This window comes from Larimichthys crocea, chromosome XX (genome assembly GCF_000972845.2).
Source record: "Larimichthys crocea isolate SSNF chromosome XX, L_crocea_2.0, whole genome shotgun sequence".
In the NCBI taxonomy this organism is placed as follows: Eukaryota; Metazoa; Chordata; class Actinopteri; family Sciaenidae; genus Larimichthys; species Larimichthys crocea.
This window is the reverse complement of record NC_040030.1, coordinates 17,198,898-17,222,651: the sequence shown is the minus strand read 5'-3', so window position 1 is coordinate 17,222,651 and position 23,754 is coordinate 17,198,898. Positions and strand designations below refer to the sequence as shown.

The 23,754-nt window shown below is 41.6% G+C and overlaps 1 protein-coding gene across 1 annotated transcript in view; it reads left to right on the top strand.

Annotated features, from left to right (window-relative positions):
* Positions 1-23,754, top strand: part of large1 (LARGE xylosyl- and glucuronyltransferase 1) — a 102,646-nt gene that overhangs the window by 71,437 nt on the left and 7,455 nt on the right. Inside the window, exons 8-14 of the mRNA XM_010741761.3 lie at positions 1,408-1,520; positions 4,582-4,707; positions 6,096-6,251; positions 10,363-10,526; positions 18,797-19,075; positions 19,231-19,377; positions 21,360-21,555. Coding sequence (XP_010740063.1) covers positions 1,408-1,520; positions 4,582-4,707; positions 6,096-6,251; positions 10,363-10,526; positions 18,797-19,075; positions 19,231-19,377; positions 21,360-21,555 — 1,181 coding nt within the window. The remainder of the gene's footprint in view (positions 1-1,407; positions 1,521-4,581; positions 4,708-6,095; positions 6,252-10,362; positions 10,527-18,796; positions 19,076-19,230; positions 19,378-21,359; positions 21,556-23,754) is intronic.

The following is a 23,754-nucleotide window of genomic DNA, read 5'->3' as shown; positions in this document are numbered from 1 at the left end:
TGTCGAAGTGTCCTTGGGCAAGATACTGAACCCCAAACTGCTCCCTGTAAGTCGCTTTGGATAAAAGCGTCAGCTAAATGTAAATGTATTAACACTTTCTCAATTGATTTTCCAGATAATGCACTAAATAATAAAGCCATCTACAAATGAAAGCTCTAAATTACATCTACACTACTGCACAATTCTCTCCACATTGCCCACACCTATTGTGACACCTCGCACGCAGCACATACTGTATAGCGCTCCCTGTAATTATAATTCAGTAATTTTCATTTACCATCTGTAATGGGAAATCGTTTAATTGTCCAAGTGTTTTTATTTCTATTTGTTTCTTTGGTGAACTTCAGTCTGCAGTATTTCACAGCCAGAGGAAAAACAATGGGCGCAAACAAACATGAGGCAGCTCATTTTCTTGCAAGCAGGTAGTGGAGCTGCATGGGCATTGATGAAATATGTAGACATTTAGCGGATTTGTTAAAAGTTGTACAGAGAAATATTGGTGTGGGGTATAATTTCACTGAGCCTCAGAGCAGCTGGTAGTGGAATTGATTGGATTCCATTACACCTTGTTATTATTTTCCCTCGCCTATATTCTTTTCTTTTATCAAGTCTTTTCCTTCCAGAGACTTCCAGCTCTCTGTGTGCTGTGTGGAGCAGAAGGATAATCGTTCTGTTGACTATAAACAAACAGCACGACCCACTGCAGCAGCTCTGTGACACATTTCAGTGGGAAAAGTGTAAAAAACTGCTCTGGACATGTCTCTGCTGTAAGGGTTCAGTGTGCTACCCTTAAACTTGCTGTCAGTGTGACTGAACAGCACATCTCACAAAAAGAAAGGCATGTATTACATTTCTACACAACAGCAATTTGATGAAAAAACAAAAAAACTCCAGTTCAAGCTGCGGTTGGTCGGCTTTGTGGCGGTGGCCGTGGCAACAGATGGAGCACAGCGGGGTGTGAAAGATGGTTTGTTTGTTCCAGTCCAGAAAAAAATATTCACTATGTCTTCTCCCTCTGAAAACTGGCTGCTTGATTTTATTTGTAGAAGCCAGGAATATTTCTTTTATTGGCCGGGGAACTGAGAAGGAGCTTGTTGTTTTTGATTTTCCTCCTGTTTGCTGGTGAAGAAAGTTAGCAGAGAGAAAAAAGGACATGAGCTTCTAAGAATGATTTGTGTTTCCAGGAGGATTTTAACATGCCTTCTCTATCCAGCATTGTTCTGTCTTTAAGCTCAAGGTCTACAGCTTTATCTCCGAAAACACAAGGCTGTGATTTAGAACCTCATGATGGGACTTTATCACCTTTACCAGGCAGCAAGATACTAATCTCTCTGTTTCTAAAGCTACCGTGTGTGTGTGTGTGTGCGTGTGCGTGTGCGTGTGCTTGTGTGTGCGTGCGCTTTCCAGGAGTGATTTTGCTTCTCCTGGATCGTCTGCGGAAACTGAGATGGGAGCAGATGTGGAGGTTGACTGCAGAGAGGGAACTAATGAGCATGCTGTCCACCTCCCTGGCAGACCAGGTAACACACACGCACACACACACATCTTCACACATTCTCACACCTCAGACATGGAAACTTGCCAGCAAATAGACAAAATTCATCATTTTAAATGGTGAAAATCCCAGAAACACCTGTACTGTGTGCAGAAACCTGCTTGACCATTTCAGAGCAGGCTATGAACTGTGGCAAGCCCTTTCTGTCTCTGTCACTGCTGAAAGTTTGCTGTTGAGCCGAGCGACAATAAAGAAGCAAACGACTCGATGACGACTGTTCTGTGACAGTTTGACTTTAATTCTATATTTTGTCATTTTTATTGTCTGGTCTCTGTCCTAGTCTTCAGATTGGTGAGGTTATGTTTGTTGTTCTGTTTTACAAGGATGTACAGAATCAAAATGAACTTATGTTATATATCAAACAAAGACCCAAAACATAAAGAATTTCACTGAATAACCTCAAATTAGCCAAGCTCCACTGGCTATGGAGCTACCCCCCTTGATTCTACGTGAGTAACTAACATGTCCTTGTCCCACTCTACTTTGATTGTTTCCCTTTTTTGAAAGTCGCTTTGGATAAAAGCGTCAGCTAAATGAATAAATGTAAATTCCAAAAAAGAAACACTTCACCTCAGAATTTCAGTTTTCCAAAAGAACAAACAAATCACTTTCAGTTCCATTTGAAGGTTGACCAAGTTCAGTTCATTTCATTTTACTTTGCTCATACCAAAAACACTCTCTGTCTGTTCTGAATGGCTGTATGAGAGGAAGCCTCCCTGATCTCTCCAAGAACTCTGTCTCTTGTGTGTCTTTGCCCCATGAATCATACAAATGGTGAGAACAGTGCGTCCTTTAAGACCGTCTCTACTCAAAGGCCTTCATAGTGTTACACTCACTTGTTCACATGAAACCTAACTGAGATGTGTGAAGAATGAAGAAGACAAATTCAAACCCTGAATACTGTCTCACCTCCTTACATCTAACCAACCACACTGTAAATGGGTGTTTGCTTGTGGGATTGTTTGTTTAGGTCAAAACTGTCAGAAGTGCCCTACAGCATTACACCCACTGGATCAGCACAACCCTGCTGTGCTACTTTGAGTTTCTCAAGTCTATCACAGACAAGACAGCTAACCCTAACCCTAAGCCCATGTAGGAATTAGATAGGACTTTGTCAGACCTTTCAGAAACCTCCAATCCAACATTTACAGTCCAGCTGTGCAGGGCTGAGAGAGTAATCAGGGTTTAAAACGTCTTCTTTTTCATTCATTACTCTCTCTATGATGATTCACCTTCATTTATGTCAAAGCTGGTCCAGCTATGGCCCATTTTCCTCTCACTTGAATATCCATGTATCCTGAAGGTCATAAAAAGGTGTTATCTTAAACCATGCAGTGTTTTACATCTTCTATAGAAAGGGCAGACACTGAGACCTTGGTGGAGGGTCTCTCCATTATCTCTGAGCTATTCAGAGCTCATCTAGATGTGAGGTGCGTTTATGAGATTTTAATTAAACCATCATTAAGTAAAGTCCCGTAAGGTACGCAGTTTGGAAAATGAACAGGGCTTTGGAAATCGTTTGAGCATTCCATCTGCCTTCTGCTGCATGAGCGCCGATCCACTGTCAGCCCTCTTTATCGCAGCATCCATTATGTGCTGTAGAGTTTTTATGTGTCCCATTAGGAAACTCCAGTCTGTCACCAAGACTCCCATCTCATGAACCCACGACGAGCTCAAAGTCAAAAAAGACCAAAGTGCAATTCCTCAGAGCAGTTAGCAGTCTTCAGCTTTATGAGTGTGATTACACATACATTAATGAACCTGAACATCTGGACACATAGTAAACACTAATGAGACAGACGAGTCAGGGCTGATATACTGCCCCCGTGGCAGTAACATCTGCAGAGGGCGAAGTTACAGTCATCTTCCCACCTCTGCAGCTCATGGTGATGAGGCTACTTACAGAGATAAGTCAATCTGATCTAATCTTATAGTATTAAAATATAGATCATCATTTTTAATGAATTCATCATCATTGTATCTATGACAACAACGGTGCCTCTGTGTTTCCCTGTTCAAACCTTCAGTCATGGTTTAGTCCGTCCCCTTCTGTTTATTGTCATTTGTATTCCACCTCGACAAAACTTTCTCTGGGAGATAGTTTGATGTACTCCCTGAAACATTTGGGCCAATAAAGGATTTCTAATCATAACCTGAATTATTTAATCATAAATTGACAAAAACAGAATGTCAGTAAATAGAACTCCAAATAATTCTGACATTTTAAAATTAGCGTTTCTCCCAGTAGAAAAGGTTCATGTTTGTGATGCAGTGTACAGTGTGTCTTCATGTTATATGTGCAAATACAAAAACTGACGTCATCAGGAATGGATGTCCATCACTTCACATAGCCGTTCACAGGAAAGGTCCTAACATTTCCTCCATTCCTCGCTCCTCACTTATTGTCTCTTCATTTGGAGGAACACGAAAGGAAAGACACAAGTGAAATATCCACTGTTTCCCTCCCAAAAGTGTTCATGTCAGAGGAGTCAGACTCATGTGTCAGTCTCCTCCTGTACCTGCCATCATCTACCAAGCCAAAAGACTTTTCCTTTGTACAGCAGCTGACTGAAACACAAGTGCCACACAGTCACTATATGAACATGTTTTGTTTTTGTTTCACTTCAGTATCACATCAAAATGTGTCAGTAGCTCGACCACTGACCAGTCAGAGCACAGAAGAGTTTACAATAATGTGAGGAGCAGATATGTCCATGTACTTTTAATGTTCAGCACAATTTAAACAGTACTCACTCATATTAAAGACAATATGACAAAAAGACAAAATGATTTCTAGTTTCTCTGAAGCTTCTCATGTTATGGTTATGTGATTGTATGTAGTTGTTTTTAGTTTAAATGGATGCAGTAAGATTGAATGCAGCTTCGTGTGGTCCTGAATAAACAGGTAGCAGGTCAGATCAGACCGTGTGGAGCAGGTATTTAAATGATGAGACATATGGCAAAGCATAAGGCTTAGAGTGTGTGTGTGTGTGTGTGTGTGTGTGTGTGTGTGTGTGTGTCTGCAGGACATCTTCAACGCTGTGATCAAACAGAACCCATTCCTGGTTCACCAGCTGCCCTGCTTCTGGAATGTCCAGCTGTCCGACCACACCCGCTCTGAGAAGTGCTACAAAGACGTGTCAGACCTCAAGGTGAGACCCTGCTGTCCCTGCTCTGCTCACACTCAATTCACAGTCACTTTGGACATGCAAGACGTGACCTGCATTAATCAACAGTCTCAAAGCAGCCTCCGCTCAAAATGACATTTGTGCAACTCAGGGAGAGTAAAAGACGTTGTTCACCTTGAAGAAGTATTATGTTTTTTCCAGGTTTCAGGAGACGTGCAAAGTTGTCCGAGCCTGTTACAACACATATACAACGTGTGGACACACAGAATGTAGAACAAAAATGTAGATGATTATGCTATGTGCATATTCACAGAACACAAACTTCTAGTCTGTCCTACGAGGAAAGTGTCAGTGGTGAGAAGTTTGCTCTTTTTACACATTGTAGCTCCAACATCAATAATGTCTGTACGTGTGTTTAGTTTAAATTTAGGATCCCTTTTACATGAGGTGAAAATATAAACAGCTAACCCAGAAAGCATGGCAATATTGATTCAATGTTCCATCAGAATCATTGGTTTTGTTGAGGTTGAATATTTTAGGCTTCATAACATTGAATCAATGTTGATTCAACGTTGATTCAGTTTTTGTCTGCTATCTGAGGATTGGTTTAAATAATGTTTCAATGTTGGTTCATTAATAAAACAGTGATAGATTTGAAGTTGAACTAACAGTCTTGAAAATTTTTCCCTTCATTGAAATAACTTTTATTAGTTCAGGGTGCAAACCTGATAACCCTATGTTATATTTAAATATTGATCTGTCAGTGTTAGAAAGGTGTTACTGTTGTTGTCAAATGAGCAGACGGACAAACATATTTACATTTTCTGCAGAGAAACATCTCATAAAGAAAAAAGACTTGACGTCAGAGGACAATAAAGACGAGATAAAGCAATAGATTTACATCAACTGTAATTCTGTGTTATTAAAGTATTATATTACAGTATTATTCTGTGTCTTGAGGTTGCTGCACTGAGGATTTCTTCCAACAGAAGCTGAACCAAAGCTGACATGACAATACATTTAGTTATTAAGGGGGGATTAAAACACAGAGATTTTCTATAAAACAGACATAACTCGATTTTCTGAAGAAACCCCATGTGCACTGACTCCTGCTGAAAAACAGCAATTGACACGTCTGAAAGGAATCTTTCATATGTGAGTCTGCAGCATGAAATGTGTTTTTGTGGGAGTGATGGCTGTCAGTTTAAAGTGGCAGTTCAGGTGTCTGTAGTGAAAAAAGTTCAAGTGGTGGTTGAGTTAAACATTGTGAGTGTAAGTATTGAAGCAGCTGAACATGGCTGAGGTGTGCTCATAGCTTCTTCACATGAACACTGGAATCTTCTCCTGCGTTACAGTAGAATTATGTGAGCATGACAGTGGGCGCTCTCCTCTCTGTGCTTCTTCCTGATCAGGTGATCCACTGGAATTCTCCGAAGAAGCTGCGAGTGAAGAACAAGCACGTGGAGTTTTTTCGGAACCTCTATCTAACCTTTCTGGAGTACGATGGTAACCTGCTGCGACGAGAGCTGTTTGGCTGTCCCAGCGAGGCCGACCACAACAGTGAGAACGTAGGTGGAACAGCCTCTGCAGCTCTGCTCGCCGTGTCTGTTTAATACTGAAGATTTCAGTGTTTAGTTTGCTAGTCGCTAGTTAATGAACCGAAAAATCTGACCAAGAAACTGAAGCCAGCTTTCAATATTTGTCACTTTTCAGTACTCATTGTTACAGACACAGTTCAAACGTTTTAAGGTTTGATGCCTCTGACTGTAAGAACTGTTGTTAAAGTTGTTTTAATGTAGCTCTGCACAGTGGTCTGGCAGCGTGTGACTGAAGCTATTTCTGAGAAACTCATTTTTAGAAATTTCAGATATTGAACTTTGTTTTGGTTAATATTAGGTTCATGCTCTTAAGATCGCTGCATGATATCTATATATAATATAACATTCTGGATCTCCGTACACTGATATGTGCTTCATATGGTTCTGGCAGCTGGAAGCTAAAGCAGTCAGTAAACAAGCACAGCCTCATGAATCTCTCCAGCTCCCATACCTGTTTAAACACAAGCTCCTAGATTTAAAATGAACCATGAATCTGCAGCTGCACTGCATACATATTTCTGTTAACCTCATCTATCAACATACAGATTTGAATTTGCGTGGCTTCATTTACAAAGTATTGAATTAGTTAATATGAACTAAACTGTACAAATCAACTGCAGTATTTACCTGGAGGTACCAGATAGGTAATATAGACACACACACACACACACACACACACTGAGTATGATGCTTCATTTACATCTTGGTGGGAGGAACATATTGAAGAGAGGAGTTAATGAGCTGAACTATGGACCCTGCTGATCCGCTTTGTCCATCAAACTCAGTCTGTGAGAGACAGAGGACAGAAGGAAGACACACACACACATACACAGTGTGAACGTTTGACAGGATCCCTGATCTCACCCAGACATGAGCTCATACTTTGCAATCTACATCAAAATTGCAAAGCAATATAAAAATGGCTCTGTCATGCTGTTTCCTTTTATAGCCGCCGTCAAACCATCAGATTGTGTTTTGTTTCCATTTTCTGCTGAGAAACATGGTTGAGACTATTCCTAACAAAACCAGGCTGTTACTCCTCTCGGCCTCAGCTGTTACTGCTCTGCTGTGTCACCTTTGACTCTAACAGTGATTGCCTATTTTGAGTTCCAGTATATCTGTACAGTGCAGGCGAAGCCATTGTCAGCGTTTCCCGTCTGTACTGTGTCTGACTGTGTCTGTCTCTCATAGAAGCATCTCTGTGGATTTCTTCCCTGTTTTGTGTTGCATGTGAACTACATCTATAATGATCCTACGAGGCCTCCAGTGTTTCTATGAGTGCTCCAGTTTTACAGCCAGCAGAACAAAACAATGAATAAGTAACAAGGCTGAAGGATGTTTATAGCTGTGTGTTTAGGAGACATGGCTACACTGTGCTGACATGGCCATTTACATCATTTATAAGTTGACTTATAGAGATACCCCACAGTTGTGATTGGTCAGCTTGGCTTGTTCGTGTTTCTGATACTGGTGGAGATTATTATTATTAAAGATCCAACACTGAACTACAAATCTTACACTGTAGATATCCATGGCCAGGCTGCTGTATCAAGCATAAACTCAGTTTTAGCTGAGGCTAATGGGAATACCATTAGTTCTGCAGATCATACAGAAATACACTATATAGACAAAAAGTATTCGGACGCCTGACCATTATACCAGCAGGGACATTGTATTCAAATACATATACTTTAATGTGGAGTTGGCCCCCTTTTGCTGCTATAACAGCTTCCACTCTTCTTGGAAGTGTTTCTGTGGGAATTTGTGCCCATTCATTCTGTAGAGCATTCATGAGGTCAGGCACTGATGCTGGACGAGAGGGCCTGGCTCGCAATCTCGGTTCCAGTTCATCCCAAAGGTGCTCGATGGGTTTGAGGTCAGGGTTTTATGCGGGCCGGTCAAGTTCTTCCACACCAAACTCATCAAACCATGTCTATATGGACCTTTGCTTTGTGTGCTGTCATGTTGGAACAGAAAAGTGCTGCCACAAAATTGGAAGTGTAGCATTGTCCAAAATGTCTTAGTATGCTGAAGCATTAACATAGCCTTTCACTGGAGAAAAGGGGCTTAGTCCAAACCCTGAAGAACAGCCCCATACCATTATCCCTCCACCAAACTTAACATTTGGCACAATGCAGTCAGGCAGGTAACGTTCTCCCAGCACCGGCCAAACCCAGACTCAACCATGTGACTGCCAAACAGAGAAGCGTGATTCGTCACTCCACAGTCCAATGACGATGCGATTTACACCATGCTTGGCGTTGGACTTGTTGATGTAAGGCTTGCATGCAGCTGCCATTCCATGAAGCTCCCAGCGCACAGTTTTTGTGCTCACATTAATGCCAGTGGAGGTTCGGAACTCTTGGAATCAGATGGAATCAGCAGAGCGTTGACGACTTCTATGCACCATGCACCTTCGCAGTCGTTGACCCCACTCTGTGACTTGACGTGTTCTTCCGCTTCGTGGCTGAGATGCTGTTGTTCCTAAACACTTTAATTTTCTAATAATATCACTTACAGTTGACTGTGGAATATCCAGCAGAGATGAAATTTCACTAGCCACGCTTGAAGTCACTCAGCTCTTCAGAATGACCCGTTTTGCATCACAAACGTGGAGGCTGCGTGGCTAGGTGCTTCACTCTATACAACTGTGGCAAGGGGTCTGATTGAAACCCCTGAATTCAATAATTAACAGGTGTGGCCAAATACATTTGTTCATATAGTGTATTTGACCACCAAATTCTGGGACCATGATTGTTTGTTCTATATTCCATGACACAGTCACAGTATTTCAGTCTGGATTTAAGTGGTCAACCAGTCGAGCACAGCATTGCCGTTCCCCAATCAACCACAGCACCAGTGTGACTAAAAAGAAGTCTGTTTCATGGAGTCTGTTTTGAGTATTGAACTTCTGTATCAGTCAGCCTGATGAAGAGTTTGTCTGCCTCTTCTTCTTTGAACTCCCTGGGAGCTGTGCTGCCGAAAGAACAGCTGCTTCTGAGGACACTGACAGTCCTGACGGTGTCAGTCAGAGCTGCTGTGGACTGAACAGATGGATGCTTCAGTATGTTGCATCTTGTGTACGAGTGAGAACAAAACCATGAATGTCACAGAATCACTAGATAAAGATGAGCAGGCAGCAGGATGACAGCAGGCCTTTCAGACACTTTCCACTGTGTCCATTCAGTACGCTTTGACTTTGACTCTGTTGGACCACATGTTGTATGACCTGCTTCATTTGAAGCCTGACACACCTCTTTAGGTGTCCAGCAGACTGTATAGACTCTCTGCTGGTGTTTTATCATTCACACTGCTGATGCTTCACACCTGCTCAGCTCCTAACCTGCTAAAGGTCACCAGGAGTTTTTACAGGAGCAGCCAGCTCTGTGGTCAGTTAATCACATTCTAATTTTCCATCACGGTGTGCCAGAGTTTTTTTTTTGCCAACACTCAATTCTAATGTGTCCTTAACTCAGGAAAGAGTTTGCTCACTCAATTTTTCAGAGTTTGAGCAGCGATTTAAATCCCATTAAAGTGATGATTAGACTAATGAAGTCACTGAGGGGTTGGCTCCAGCAGCACATTGCAGACCAGGCTTCTTCAGGGCCACAGGGCCACTGCAGCCCAGTCACTCACCACAGCTCCACTTATCACATTGTTCAAAGCAGAGCAACTCCACACACCAAGTCCTGTGCTGACAGCCCTTCAGACACCATGCTGACTATTCATACTTTGGTTAATGTGTATATATACGTACGTATATGTTCGAATAATCCTTCACCTAGACAGATAATGGGATATCTTTTCTGTACTTTGTCCCCATGGGGACATTTGACTGAACCTCTACACTGTCCTTAAACATGACACTGAACCCCAAACTGCTCCTGATGGTTAGACTCTTGCCTTGCATGGTCGCTCGCTGCCATCTGTGTGAGTCTGAATAGGTGAAAGAGATAAAAGCACCGTATGAATGCAGGTTTGTGTGGTATTGATCATGGTGCAGAAGGACATTTCCCTGACAGAAAGTCACTGCAGCTCCACAGACTCTTACTGTCAGTATCCCTCTCCTCTCTGCCTGCAGCTCCAGAAGACTCTGTCAGAGCTGGACGAAGATGATCCGTGCTACGAGTTTCGCCGAGAGCGATTCACCGTCCATCGAACACACCTCTACTTCCTGCACTACGAGTATGAACCCAGCTCTGACAACACGGACGTCACTCTAGTCGCCCAGCTCTCTATGGACAGGTACAGTACCAAAGCTCAGCCAAACAGGTAGTCCGTTATAAAAATGTGTCAACATTTCACATTCGGAATGTGCCAAACCTTTTTTAGATTAGCCGTAAGGGGGAGAGGCAGAACTGCCAGCATGTTTTCAGCTGTCCATTCTTTATACTGTCGACATGTAGATAAAACTGAAGCCACATGAGATTGAAACATCCATCACAGAGCTTAATCACAGAGCATTGTTTCGATTGCAAAGGGTGAGCTGAAGCGAAAGATTACACTTGGTAATTTGAATTTAATAACGACATTGTGGGATTTGGTCAGACTTATGAATTTTATTCATATTATGGTTATCCATTGTACCAAAGAGAGAGAAAAACCCGATTTCTCCAAAACAATCTAAACCTATAACAGTTCAATTATCCAGTGAACTCCTCCGGTGTCTCCACGTCGAGAAACACTGAAGATATCATTGAAATAAAACTTTGAAGTGGAGAAAGCAGTGGCTTCTCTGAATTCTCATCTCTATTCTGGCATTCATGACATAGATACTTCATCACTTTGAAGGTGGTGAAGTAGGTGAACCACTCACCATAAATAGCTTCAAGGAGAAATTGTCAAAGTGCATGCCTTTATCCCCAAATGTAAGACTCATCACATTGCTATTATTGGGGAGCCTGTGGAGTGCAGAGAGGAAGAGGTGCAGCTGAATTGGAACCAATTTTCTCTTCATGGTGCTGCTGTAACCGGCCATGTTGAATGTTTTCTCTGCATCTCCCCACTGATGCTTTTCCCACCCACTGAGAATCCTACACGGGCAACTAATCAGGTTTTAGATGTCATGTGACAGCCAGGGCCATTCAGAAGCCATGAAGCAGAATGGTTGTCGGTGTTCTGCTAACACCATGCTGAGAGACGATAGGCCGTATTGACAGATCCGCAGTATCTGATGAGCTATACAACATTCAGCTTTTGCTGGATTTGAAACACCCCACTGTCAGATTTAATAAAGAGCATTATGTTAGTTGTGGAGATACAAACTAAATCCAGGGATTTTACCATCAAACATCATCAATCTGCCATTTATATGCTAATTTTTCTGTTTGTTTGGTTGTTAGCTATGAGCCAGAGGATCAGAAACAAATCCAACCTCCAATTCCTCCAAAAATTGAAGAAGTCCATTTTCTGTTTACATGTTTCTAGTTACATGAATCTGTCACTTTTTCTACTCATAGTTGGAATGGTTTGAAAGTTACTCAAGGTTAAAACTGGACTGAATAATGACTTGATTAATGTCCTCCAATGTCCGCATGGCTTAAGACAAGTCCCAAGCAGGGAGGACATTCAAATTTATTTACTTTGATTACTACACTACTACAGATTTCTTTAGGTGTAGTGCTCGATCACAGCAGAATGTGGGAAAGCATGTGCATGTGAAGCAGAAAGCTGGTACCACAGTGACATTTTTTACTCATGGTGGGACAAGTACAAGTACAGATGTACTGTGAGCAAAAATATAATGAAAGTATCAAAGTAAAAATATTTGTTCTGCAGAGAAATGTTCTCTGACTAACATGATTCTATCTGATATTGTTTTAATAGATCATCGCTGTGTAGGCAGCATTGTGTTACAGCTGCTCACGGTGACGTATCTACAGTTAGTTTAGTCACAAATAATTTGGAGTGGTTATGAAATGACTCAAGGGAGAGAAAAACAAATTCTTTCTTCTTTTGGCCTCAAACTGTTTTTGAATGAAACCACATTCAGAAGTTAATTTGCACCGCTGCACACAGTTGGGTTTGCACGTCACTGTTGTGGAGAAATCGCTGAAGTCAAAGGTCAATGGTGAGGTCATGAAGGAAGAAAGTGTTCAGGAGCCTCTGATATCTTATGCTGTATTATTTATTGACGCTTGGCCAAGGAGAATTAGAGACACTCTCAAAGTTCATCAGAAGTGCCTGAGTCAGTCTCACATTCTGATGAACTCATCCTGGTGGATCGACTTTGTTAAAGATAACACCCAAATATTATACGCCCAGAATTAGTCAGAGAGAATGTCTTTATTAATGCAGGTGTTATTGTCAGCATATTCTAGTCTGGAGACACTGTTGTCTGTTTATGTTAATAAAACATCAACAGCAAGCTATCTATTATGACTAGGAAGGCAGCAATAGGTCTCTTCGACCCTGGCCACCACAGTGTTGAGATAGACTACTGTTCTCAATCAAAGCCAAACAACTAATACTGCTGAGGACCTCAAGGCCCACACCTGACCTTGTGTAACCTAAAGATAGAAAATTCCATAACAGTCACCAAAGTCAAAGTTTTTACATCTACGAGTGAATCCACAAAGTTCAACAATTCAATGAATGAATTCCAGTCTGACATTTTGCATCTTAACACCAACTCAAATGAAGACAGCTGTTCCTGTGGATCGGCGCTCATGCTAGACGCACCTTCCAACATCAGAATTGGGGGTCTGTGTTCACCGAATCTGTAACTTAAGTCACAGACAAGGAGCTGATTTTGACTAGAGGTACATGCATGTGACGGCTAATATGCACATGTCTGAATGTTTGGAATAAAATCATACTTTTCTCAAAACTCTAAACTGGGTGGAAACAGTGATGCATTGCGGAACAAATCTAAAGTTTTGAGGGCGGCTCTTTATATTGAGGAGGTGACATGCAGAAGTCATGTAGATCAGAATGCAGGGAGGTCATTGTTTCCAGTGAGGCATGTCTTCGTACAGGATGTTAGCGACCATTCTCACCACTGTTCAAGATTTTCGGTTGTCTGTTAACGTGAAACAGATTGAGTGATAGACTGAGCACATTTTCTATAGTCCAGCTGCTGCAGCTGCTGACTCGCTTCAAACTGCAAAAAAAATCTTAAACATGAGAGGCTTAACTGATTATAATGCATCATGTTTGAGACGATGTTTGTCCAGATGTCCACCCTGTCTGTCTTCAACCAGCAGCTGTCAGTGTTTGTTTTTACCTCCACAGGTTGATGGTGGGTTACTTTCTGCTTTGAGGGAAAAAAGAACACAGGATTTAAAAGATAAAAGCTGCCAGGCAGCATAAAACCTGGAATATTAAATCATTTTATAATCATTAATAATTAAGTTATTATTAATTAAGCTTATTTGCTTACTCAGTAGTTCTTCTTGTCACGTTAGGATACAAAGGTAAGATATACAGACCCTTTCCAAAAAATTAGAATATCATAGAAAAGTTTACTTATTTCCATAATTCCATCAAAAAGGTTAAACTTTCATAGATTATAGATTCAGGGCCCACACTTCAAACAATTTCAAGTATTTGTTTGTTTATTTTTACAAAATTTGGGCTTTCTGCTCAAAAAACCCACAAAAACAGGAATTCAAAAAATTAGAATACTGTGAAGAAATCAGCCCAAATTTTGCAGGGCATTAATGTTTTTAACTGAGTGTCACACACTAATCATCTACTAAACTCAAAGCACCTGACAGACTTGACAACTGCCCAGAAGACCATCATTGATACCCTCCATAGGATGGGTAAGCCACAAAAGTTCATAGCTAAGGAGGCTGGCTGTTCACAGAGTGCTGTGTCCAAGCATATCAATGGAAAGTCTAGTGGAAGGGCAAAATGTGGCAGGAAAAGATGCACCAGCATAAAAGATGACCGTGGACTTCAGCAGATTATAAAACAGAGAAGATTCAAGAATCTGGCAGAGATTGTCGGGTTCCTCGGGTCAAGCCACTTCTGAGCCTGAGCCAACATAGGACGCGTAGGACCTGGCCCCTGCCCATACCGCCAGAAGCACCAAAACATGGTTTAATGCCCATGCCATCACAGTGCTTGACTGGCCAGCCAACTCGCCAGACCTAAACCCCATTGAGAATCTATGGGGTATTATCAAGAGGAAAATGAGGGCCACCAGACCCAAAAACAAAGAAGAGCTGACAGCAAGCATCAAGGAAATCTGGGCTTTCATAACTCCCACAATGCCGCAGGCTGATTGCCTCAATGCCACGGCGCATCGAGGCAGTGAATTAAGGCAAAGGGATTCCCAACCAAGTATTTGAACATTGACATATCGTTTAGAAAGTACCATATTTTGATTGATTTGATGTGATCCTAATTTCTTTCTTTTTTTCAGCAAAAACTGAGAAGTAAATGGTGATTTCTTTACAGTATTCAAATTTTTTGAATTCCTGTTTTCATGATTTTTTGAGCTGGAAGCCCAAAATATGTAAAAATAAACAAATAAATACTTGAAATTGTTTGAATTGTGGGCCCTGAATCTATAATCTATGAAAGTTTAACTTTTTTAATTGAATTATGGAAATAAGTAAACTTTTCTATGATATTCTAATTTTTTGGAAAGGGTCTGTATATATGTTTATCCTTCCTATCCCACAACAGTATAATGCATCCACAAGCATCATACAGCCCAACCATATCATTACCTACCATTATATGTGGAGTCTGTGCAAACTGCTGGAAGCAGACAGATTTAAAGCTGAAGTCTGTCTGATGTAAATATGGTGATCTCTGTCTGTCTCCAAACATTTGGTCCTATACAGAAAACTGAATGTGGAGAGTGTTTTTAAAATGTCCACTACTTCAGTTCAACAACCTGTTTGAAAACTTTATTCAGCAGCAAAAAGAGAATTTTGAATTAAGATCAATATTTAAGACTCTGCAGAATAGTCTCTGCTGCGGCGCCTCGAATGCTGTTTTCTGACTGAACAAATAACTTTGTTTTAAGTTTGGTTCATAAGGTGGAGGACTTTAGAGTCTGAAAATGTCCCCTGCCTGTCCTCTACTCGATCTCCTTGAGTTCCTGCTGGCTCGAGGATGGTGAAGGGGACCAACAAGACTGGCAGGAGGCTGATTGTTCAGTAAAGTTGGACAGTAGGATGATGAAAAAAACAACAACCTGTTGATACCACTGGAAGACAAAAACAGACTGATGAACTACTGGGATCTTCAGAGAGAGATTGGTGATAGGTCGGCTGTATCTCAGTCAGTGCTAGTCATTATAACACCACAGTACATTCATAGACTCATTGATGTATTTCAATGGAAAATAATTCCAATAACGTCTTAAACACATAACCGCCGCATAACCTGGCTGTGGGGATCACTGTCCAGCCCTTACACAGAGAAACCCCCAATGCCTGTGATCGTATGCCTGGCAGCAGACAGTCTTTTTCTGACCCTGCTGCTCGCCGCTCGCACTCTTCTTTTTGCTGCCGTTACATTGTATTTCCTTTCTTAAGGACAGGAAAGTGGCTAAAGGCCCGCTGTCCGTACATGTTTCAAACATGTGTTTACGTGTCCTAATTGCAAATGTCCTGTCACAAGTATGAATTTAAGATTAAACATAATTCATTAACAACAACCATACATGCTTAGTAAGAACAGATTTGGCTGTCAGCGCACGTTTCATGAATCCCACGTAGGAGTTTCTTATTTTCTTCTTACTGCTTTGAACAAATAGAAGAGAAAAACAAGAACACATTCATGCATGAGGCCCATTGTTCCCCTAAATATGTTTATTATGGTAAGTAAGCTGTAAATCTTCAGCTTCACTGTCTTTCTTTTCTTTTCCTATTATGCTACGAGTGTTTCATTCAGTGTTTTTGCCGCAGCCCGGTCTCCCCCGTGGGGATCATTGAACTCCCACATTATTTAAGGTAATGTAGAAAACAAGCTGCAATGAGATGGGTATGTGACGGAGACATTAGCTGCTAATAGTGCGGGAGAATCAGTCCATCTGTCCACACACTTAGATATCTTAACAAGTTCATAATGATTTCATAATAATTGTAAAGACGCTCCCTGAACCTTCCTGCTATCATCAGATTAATGTGAAATAAAGTATTTCACCACAGGCAAGGTAAACCTTCATATAAGATTATTATGTATGAACGTATCAGAGTCCCAGAGGAATAAGCTTTGAATTAAATGGCCTCATGGTACATTAAGTCACTGGGCAGTAACACTGTATTAGTAACAGTGGCTTTAATAAACATGGCTGCCTCTATGGGCTGCTAGCTGTTCAGTTTAAATGGCACACAGAGGCTCTGTGGAGGGAAACATTGGCCTATTCCACATCCAAAACACTGTCTCTGCAAACAACACAAGCTCACCTTCACACAGAATACCAAATGAAGTCTGGAGTTACTGTAGTGGTGAGCCTGCGGAGGAAGTGAGAAGCAGAGAAGGAAAGGAGACACAGAGTTTACAAATCAAAGCACAGAGGCAGCAGAATTTTTAAAAATATAGCCAACCCAAAAAATGACAAAATACAGCAGCAGCTCAGTCTGTAGGGTCTGGGCTTGGGAACCAGAGGGTGGCCGGTTCAAGTCCAGTCTGCACTAGAGAGCTGGAGAGGTGCCAGTTCACCTCCTGAGCACTGCCCTTGAGCAAGACACAGAACTCCACCATCTCTCTCCACAGTCGCATGTCTATGAGCCGTGTGTGTGTGTGTGGTTGGTTGTATTTGGGTAAAAAAGCACATCACGTTAAATCAATAAATCTATTCAATTCTATTGCTTCATGTAACAAATCAATAACAGATATCAGTAACACTTTTAACAGGTTGTAAAGGTAACTCTTTACTTCATGTCATCTCAAAAAGAATCTAAAGCTGTGGGCAGTGATGGTAATGTAATGGTTGTGTTGTGTCATAAAGAAACAGCTGGAAACAGCTGCAGGGCTTCATGTGAAAAATCCTTCAAATCGTTTCCTGATAACTACATATCAGCCAAGCAAGGACTCTCTACCCTCTTATGTTTCCATTTCTGGCAGTTATGAGAGGTTTCATGTCATGTGACCTACATTACACAGCATGTGCATTCAAAGGCTGAACCAATATTAGAATGTGTATGTGCAGCTGTTAGTGAGGGCTGAGTGTCCAACCTCAGTGAACCTCTAGTGCAGGACTGTCAGCATGGAACACACAAGTTATTCTCATGTTCCCACAATCATCATCTCATTAAGTTTGTATTTGAATTCTGATGCTTTTATTGAAGTGACTTACAGGAAGTGCATCCAGCCATGTGCATACAACACAAAAACTGATAGTCAGAAAGTATATCATGAAGTGCTTCAAGTGCTACATTTAGAAATACTGTAAGAGCCAGTTTTGACTCTGACCTCGTTCCACCCTTAGACATAATACACAGACATAGACACAGACATATATACATAGACGCCTCATTGAGCAGGTTGGTCCGTAGCTGCGATACGTCAACGGGTCCGCCATATTGGATGTGGCAGATCTGCCCGTGAACTAATAAAAGGGAATGGACTGAACTTCATAAAGCGCCTTTCTACAAAGTTCTTTAAGTTAATGTCTCTTATGCACCCATTCACACACACACTAATATATCTGGGAAACAAACAGGCACCAAAAACAACGTATGTAACTTTTAAAGTGATGATTATAAATATTTACTCCTTATGTAAGCACCAAACCAACGTATGTATTTTTCTAATGCTGAGTGTTTACAGCTACTAATGTGTGCAACACTGTTACTGTGATGATAAATATTGAAATATTTATTCTGTGTCTATAATAACCAGATCCTGAAAAGTAGATGTGACATGATATTTCACATTGATGCATATATATTTATATATATCTATATATATAATATATATTATATATATATATATATATATATATATTATATATATATATATATATATATATATATATATATATATATATATATAAAAAACATGAAATATAAAGTAGTTTAAATAGATCTGAAAGAACAATACAGCAAATATAAACAGTATAAATATGGCAAATATAAAAAGCATAAAACAGTGTGAATATATCAAAAATACACCCGGAGGGGGGTGCACATTGATGAGCATATATATACAAGGGGGCATTAATGAACATACATATTTATACAGCTATACAATTGCAGTCTGTGTGTGTGTTTCCAAGTTAAAAACCTTGGAAAAGAATACTCTTGCACAGCTTTTCCGTGTGTTGCCACTCTGCAACTTAAGGGTTGCGCTCCACTTTGCCACATCCAAAATGGCAGTGCTGTCGACGTACGATTCAGCGCTCAATGCAGCGTCTATGTATATATGTCTATGGTTCCACTATTGTGGAGTCGTGATCTCGTTGAGCAGTAGCTGAGATTCCCTCGTGGTCAAGACAGCAGGAGCATGTTATTATTTTGTTTACTGATGTTCTGGTTTTGTTTGCATGAGTTATTATGATTTAATACTCCATCTTGAGGTCACCTGTCCCTGTGTCCGGCCCTCTGCAGGCTCCAGATGTTGGAGGCCATCTGTAAGCACTGGGAAGGCCCCATCAGCCTGGCCCTGTACCTGTCAGATGCCGAGGCGCAGCAGTTCCTGCGCTACGCTCAGGGCTCTGAGGTGCTGATGAGCCGCGGAAATGTGGGTTACCACATCGTCTACAAGGAGGGACAGTTCTACCCAGTCAACCTGCTGCGAAATGTGGCCATGCGGCAGGTCAACACACCTTACATGTTCCTGTCAGACATTGACTTCCTGCCCATGTACGGCCTCTATGAGTACCTCAGGTGAGAAGAAGAATCATATAGAAACCAGCTGTTGGCAATGTTACTGCCACCTTTATGCAGTTCATTACAAGTTATTACATTTTTTTATGGGCTATTGCACATGTGCTGTCGTATTATACGGTATGTAATCTAATCTACTGTGTGTTTGTTTGCAGGAAGTCAGTGGTGCAGCTGGACATGGCCAACACCAAGAAAGCTCTGGTGGTTCCAGCTTTTGAGACACTGCGGTATCGCCTGTCCTACCCGAAGTCCAAGGCCGAGCTGCTCTCTCAGCTTGACATGGGCACGCTCTTCACCTTCAGGTGATCCACTCCACTGTGTCTGCTGCCTGCAGGTTTAACATTCTTCATCTTTTCATCTAACAAAACGCAACAGCAGCTCTCTTCATTTCCTCATCCGAAGTAGAAGTTGTGTAAATCGATAATATTGATTTATCTATTTTTTCACTCATTAACTCAGATCTTTATTTAATCCTCAGGAGCACACTGAGAGAGACTCACTTGCACTTGTGCTGAGGAGGCAATACCTTAACCCAAAAATCAAATAAAACTGAGAAAAGATAAGAAGCAATTAAAATAATAGACAGCTGCACTGTTATATGCAGTTAGATTGTCTGTGTGCTACTGAAATCCTTACTTTAGCATTAAAATTACACAAATCCATAAATGATTTTATATCATGTTTACATGATTACATTGACTTCATACACACGTCTCATCAAAACACTGCAACAGAGACCGAGATGAACATGTGAAGAGAGAGAAGGTTTGATATCGGTCTGTAGTTGGCTAAGACCTCTGGGTCTAGAGTGGGCTTTTTAAGAAGAGGTTTAATTACAGCTACCTTAAAGGACTATGGTACATATCCTGATAATAAAGACAGATTAATCGTATCCAATAAAGAATGACTAACTAGAGGTAAAACATCCTTGAGCAGCCTGGATGGGATGGGGTCTAAGAGACAGGTTGACGGCTTAGCTGCAGAAATGATTAAAGTTATTTGATGAAGGTCGATGGGAGAAAAACAGTCTAAATACATAACAGGTTTTACAGCTGTTTCCAAACTTGCTGTATCAGAATGCAGATCAATGCCTGTTGAGGGCAAGAGGTGATGGATTTTGTCTCTAATAGTTATAATCTTATCATTAAAGAAGCTCATGAAGTCATTGCTACTTAGACCTAAAGGAATAGATGGTTCAGTAGAGCTGTGATTCTCTGTTAGCCAATGACAGTGAAGATAGGAAACAACATGTTATGACTGAGGGGTTACCTAATGATGATGATCAAGATGAGTCATTTTAAATTTGATTGACATGCTGCCTCTGTTTAAAATGTTTATTCTGGCCCAATAAAAATGTCCCATAAACGTTGGGTTTCCTCTCTCCCATCGACATGATTAATGCCTCTGAGCTTGTGGCTGAAGTTAAAATTGAAAGTTTCTTCAGTTCAGATAAGATATGAGCTGTGAGATGGGAGAGGACACAGCCATGAGTTTAGGAACTGCTTCTGTAATAAGAAGATAAAAATGTTCCTATTTTTAAAACTTAAGACCAGAAAAACACTTTGTGATATAGTTTATGATTTCTAATCAATCTACACACGTAAACACGTGAATGGGGCAACTGTGACTCAGGAGCTAGAGCAGGTCGTCCACTAATCAGATGATCGGTGGTTCGATCCCCGGCTCCTCTAGTCTGCATGTGGAAGTGTCCTTGAGCAAGATACTGAACCCAACCTGCTTCTTCGTTTTTTGTAAGTGTAGCTGTCCTGACTGACAGGACATGGAAGACACGGAGTCATCATTTCAAATGGGATGAGTCAATAAGCATTCTAACTATGTCTCAGTTGCTGCTGTATGTGAGTTCATTGCCATCATCATCACAGTAACAGTGAACAGAGTCAGACCTTCCCACGCTCTGTGAGGCAGGAGCATTAGTTGTAAAGTTTTTCTGTACGATTGGAGAAGAGGGGTGTTTGTTTTCCAGGCCGTCACGCCTCCTTCAGTCACACTCACTTTGCTTCGCCCGCCTGGATTTTTGCAGTCAGTAAATACCTCTTTTATTGTTGTGTTATGATTGCACAGACAGAAAAAGAGACTGATTTTGTCTGCAGTGTGAGGTAAACAAACACTCCATAGATATAGAGCTTCTGTGATACAAAGGTTTGTAATCAAGATGCCACCTAATATTTTCTTGACTCTAAATCTTTCTTCCTCTCACAAAGCCAAGAGCATAATTCACACCCTCCAACAAGAGTTTGATCTCTGTTCTTTCCTCTCCTGCCAGGTACCATGTGTGGACTAAAGGCCACGCACCAACTAACTTTGCCAAATGGCGGACAGCCACCACGCCCTACAGGGTGCAGTGGGAGGCTGACTTTGAGCCCTACGTCATGGTGAGGAGGGACAGTCCTGAGTACGACCGCCGCTTTGTGGGCTTTGGCTGGAACAAGGTGGCTCACATCATGGAGCTGGATGCACAGGTAACTCACTCACCTCCATTCACCCAACTGGTAGCTTTACTTATATCTACCATCAGTACTTATACTACCTCCATACATTACTGGAGTTCATGAAAGCATCTTAAAATAACAAATATGTAAAAGCTATAAACACTCGCTATGTATCTAATTTAGACTAGGTCATTCTTTGCTGACCTTGCTTGAGTGCAGACGCTTCACTCTTTTGCTCTCCGCTTTACTCTGCTTTACTGTTTTTTCTATTATTGTAATCCTTTCCTTTTGCAAACAATTTTTTGGAAAGCGGATCCTGGATACCTATATTACTGGGAGTTTAGTTACCGAAGACTGCCACTTTTATTTTAATCTGTTTTATTTTGTGAGCGTGGCCTATCAGCAGCACAAGCCTGCACTATCGTGACTGGGACTGAGGAGCTCAGCTAACAAAGCTAATTAGCAGCAAGATGCCTCCCTTTTCCACGGATGATTACCACAAACTGCTCCAGAAGATAGCAGTACTGGAAACTAAAATTCATCGGCTCGAAGTGAACGTGGAGGTAAATGGACAATGTGGGAATGAAACCACTCTGCCACTGTCCCAAAATAGTGAGAAAAAGCAGGCTAACAGAAAGCTAATTAGCACCACAAAGACGCAGCAGGAGCCAGGTGTAAATGGCACTAAATCAACAACTCCTTTCTGGAACTCTCTTGGTGCAAAGCCCAGGCATCACAAATTGCCTCCCTCAGATATGGGAAGACGGTTAACAGGCAGAACCCAGCACCCGGAGACTCATGATGACACTGAGTGGCCTGCACTGCCATCAAACAGGAATGCATCTTCAACCCCGCTACCAAGGAGAAAACAACCATGGACTGGAAGTACAACAAAAACAAAGAGCAAATCACCCCAAGACACAGGGATTCTACTAGAGAACAGATTTGCTCCACTTTCCCAAAATCCTGACTCCCCAAAAGAAAGCTCATCTTCCAGCGCAAGAGAAAGGTATGAAGCTAAATCATATGCTAAAAGGCCACAGAAAGAGCTAACGACTGGGCCTGAAACTCTGATAGTGGGTGACAGAGCTGTGGGTGAGATAAATCGCTTTTGCAGCAAGAAAAACACCAAAGTACTCTGTTTTACCAAAGATATGGTGTCTGATATTTCAAAGAAGATCCTGAAGATTGCTACTGATCATCCAACAGTTAAATCACTCATCATACACACAGGAGCCCTCGATGTTGTGAAGCAACAGTCGGAGGTATTAAAACGGGACTTTGTTGATCTGATGAAGAGAGTCCAATGCCTAAATACTGAGGTGTTTTTCAGTGGACCTCTACCAACAGTTCGGCGAGGAGATGAGCGATTCAGCAGGCTGATGATGCTAAACAGATGGCTCAAAGATACATGTGCTACTCAATCAATAAACTTTATTGACAATTTCAACATCTTTTGGGAACGCAGGCACCTCTTTAAGGCAGATGGATTTTGCCTTAACAAATCAGGAGTACAGCTGCTAAGCTCCAACATTTTTTATTTTCTGCGTCAGACACCAGCAGCCACTGCCAAGGACCAAAGACAAGACAATCCAAAACAACAGATAAGGCGGCGCTCTGGTGAGGGCGCTGAGATTAGGACTGAACAGGGAGGACAGCAGACCCAGAAAGAACCGGAAACATCATTATTCTCACCCCAACAAGTGGAGTCTCCCCCAGCCCCAACAGGGGACACTCAACCTCCACCCCCCCAGACCCCACCCAGCCCCCAACTCTCTCCATTCAGTCTGGACGACTCCCCACTTCTGGATTTCACAGACAGGATGAAGAGTCTTGTCAATATGGGAATCCAATTAACACCACGCCAAAATCCCCTATTTTCTCCCCTTAAGCTACCACACCGTCCAGCCCCACCTATTCCACCTCGGAAACAACACTCGACTAAAAGTCACCGAGCCCCCCCACCTCCTTTGAATCATCATATCTGTGAGTCTGACTGATATGTGCCGGGTCCAGGCTGCAATACTGATATAAATAATCTTCACCAGGAAAAGTCAGGGCCCTATGGAGTTCAGATACCCTTCTCAATCCCTGTGATGACAGGTAACAGAAAAGTGGTTAAACTGATGAGAAATAAAAAGGGTTCATTTAAATCTGCCAATCTACTGAGTATAGCATGTCAACCACGAAACTTACCAGTGTCTCCTGTTATCCTCACAAGGGTAGCCC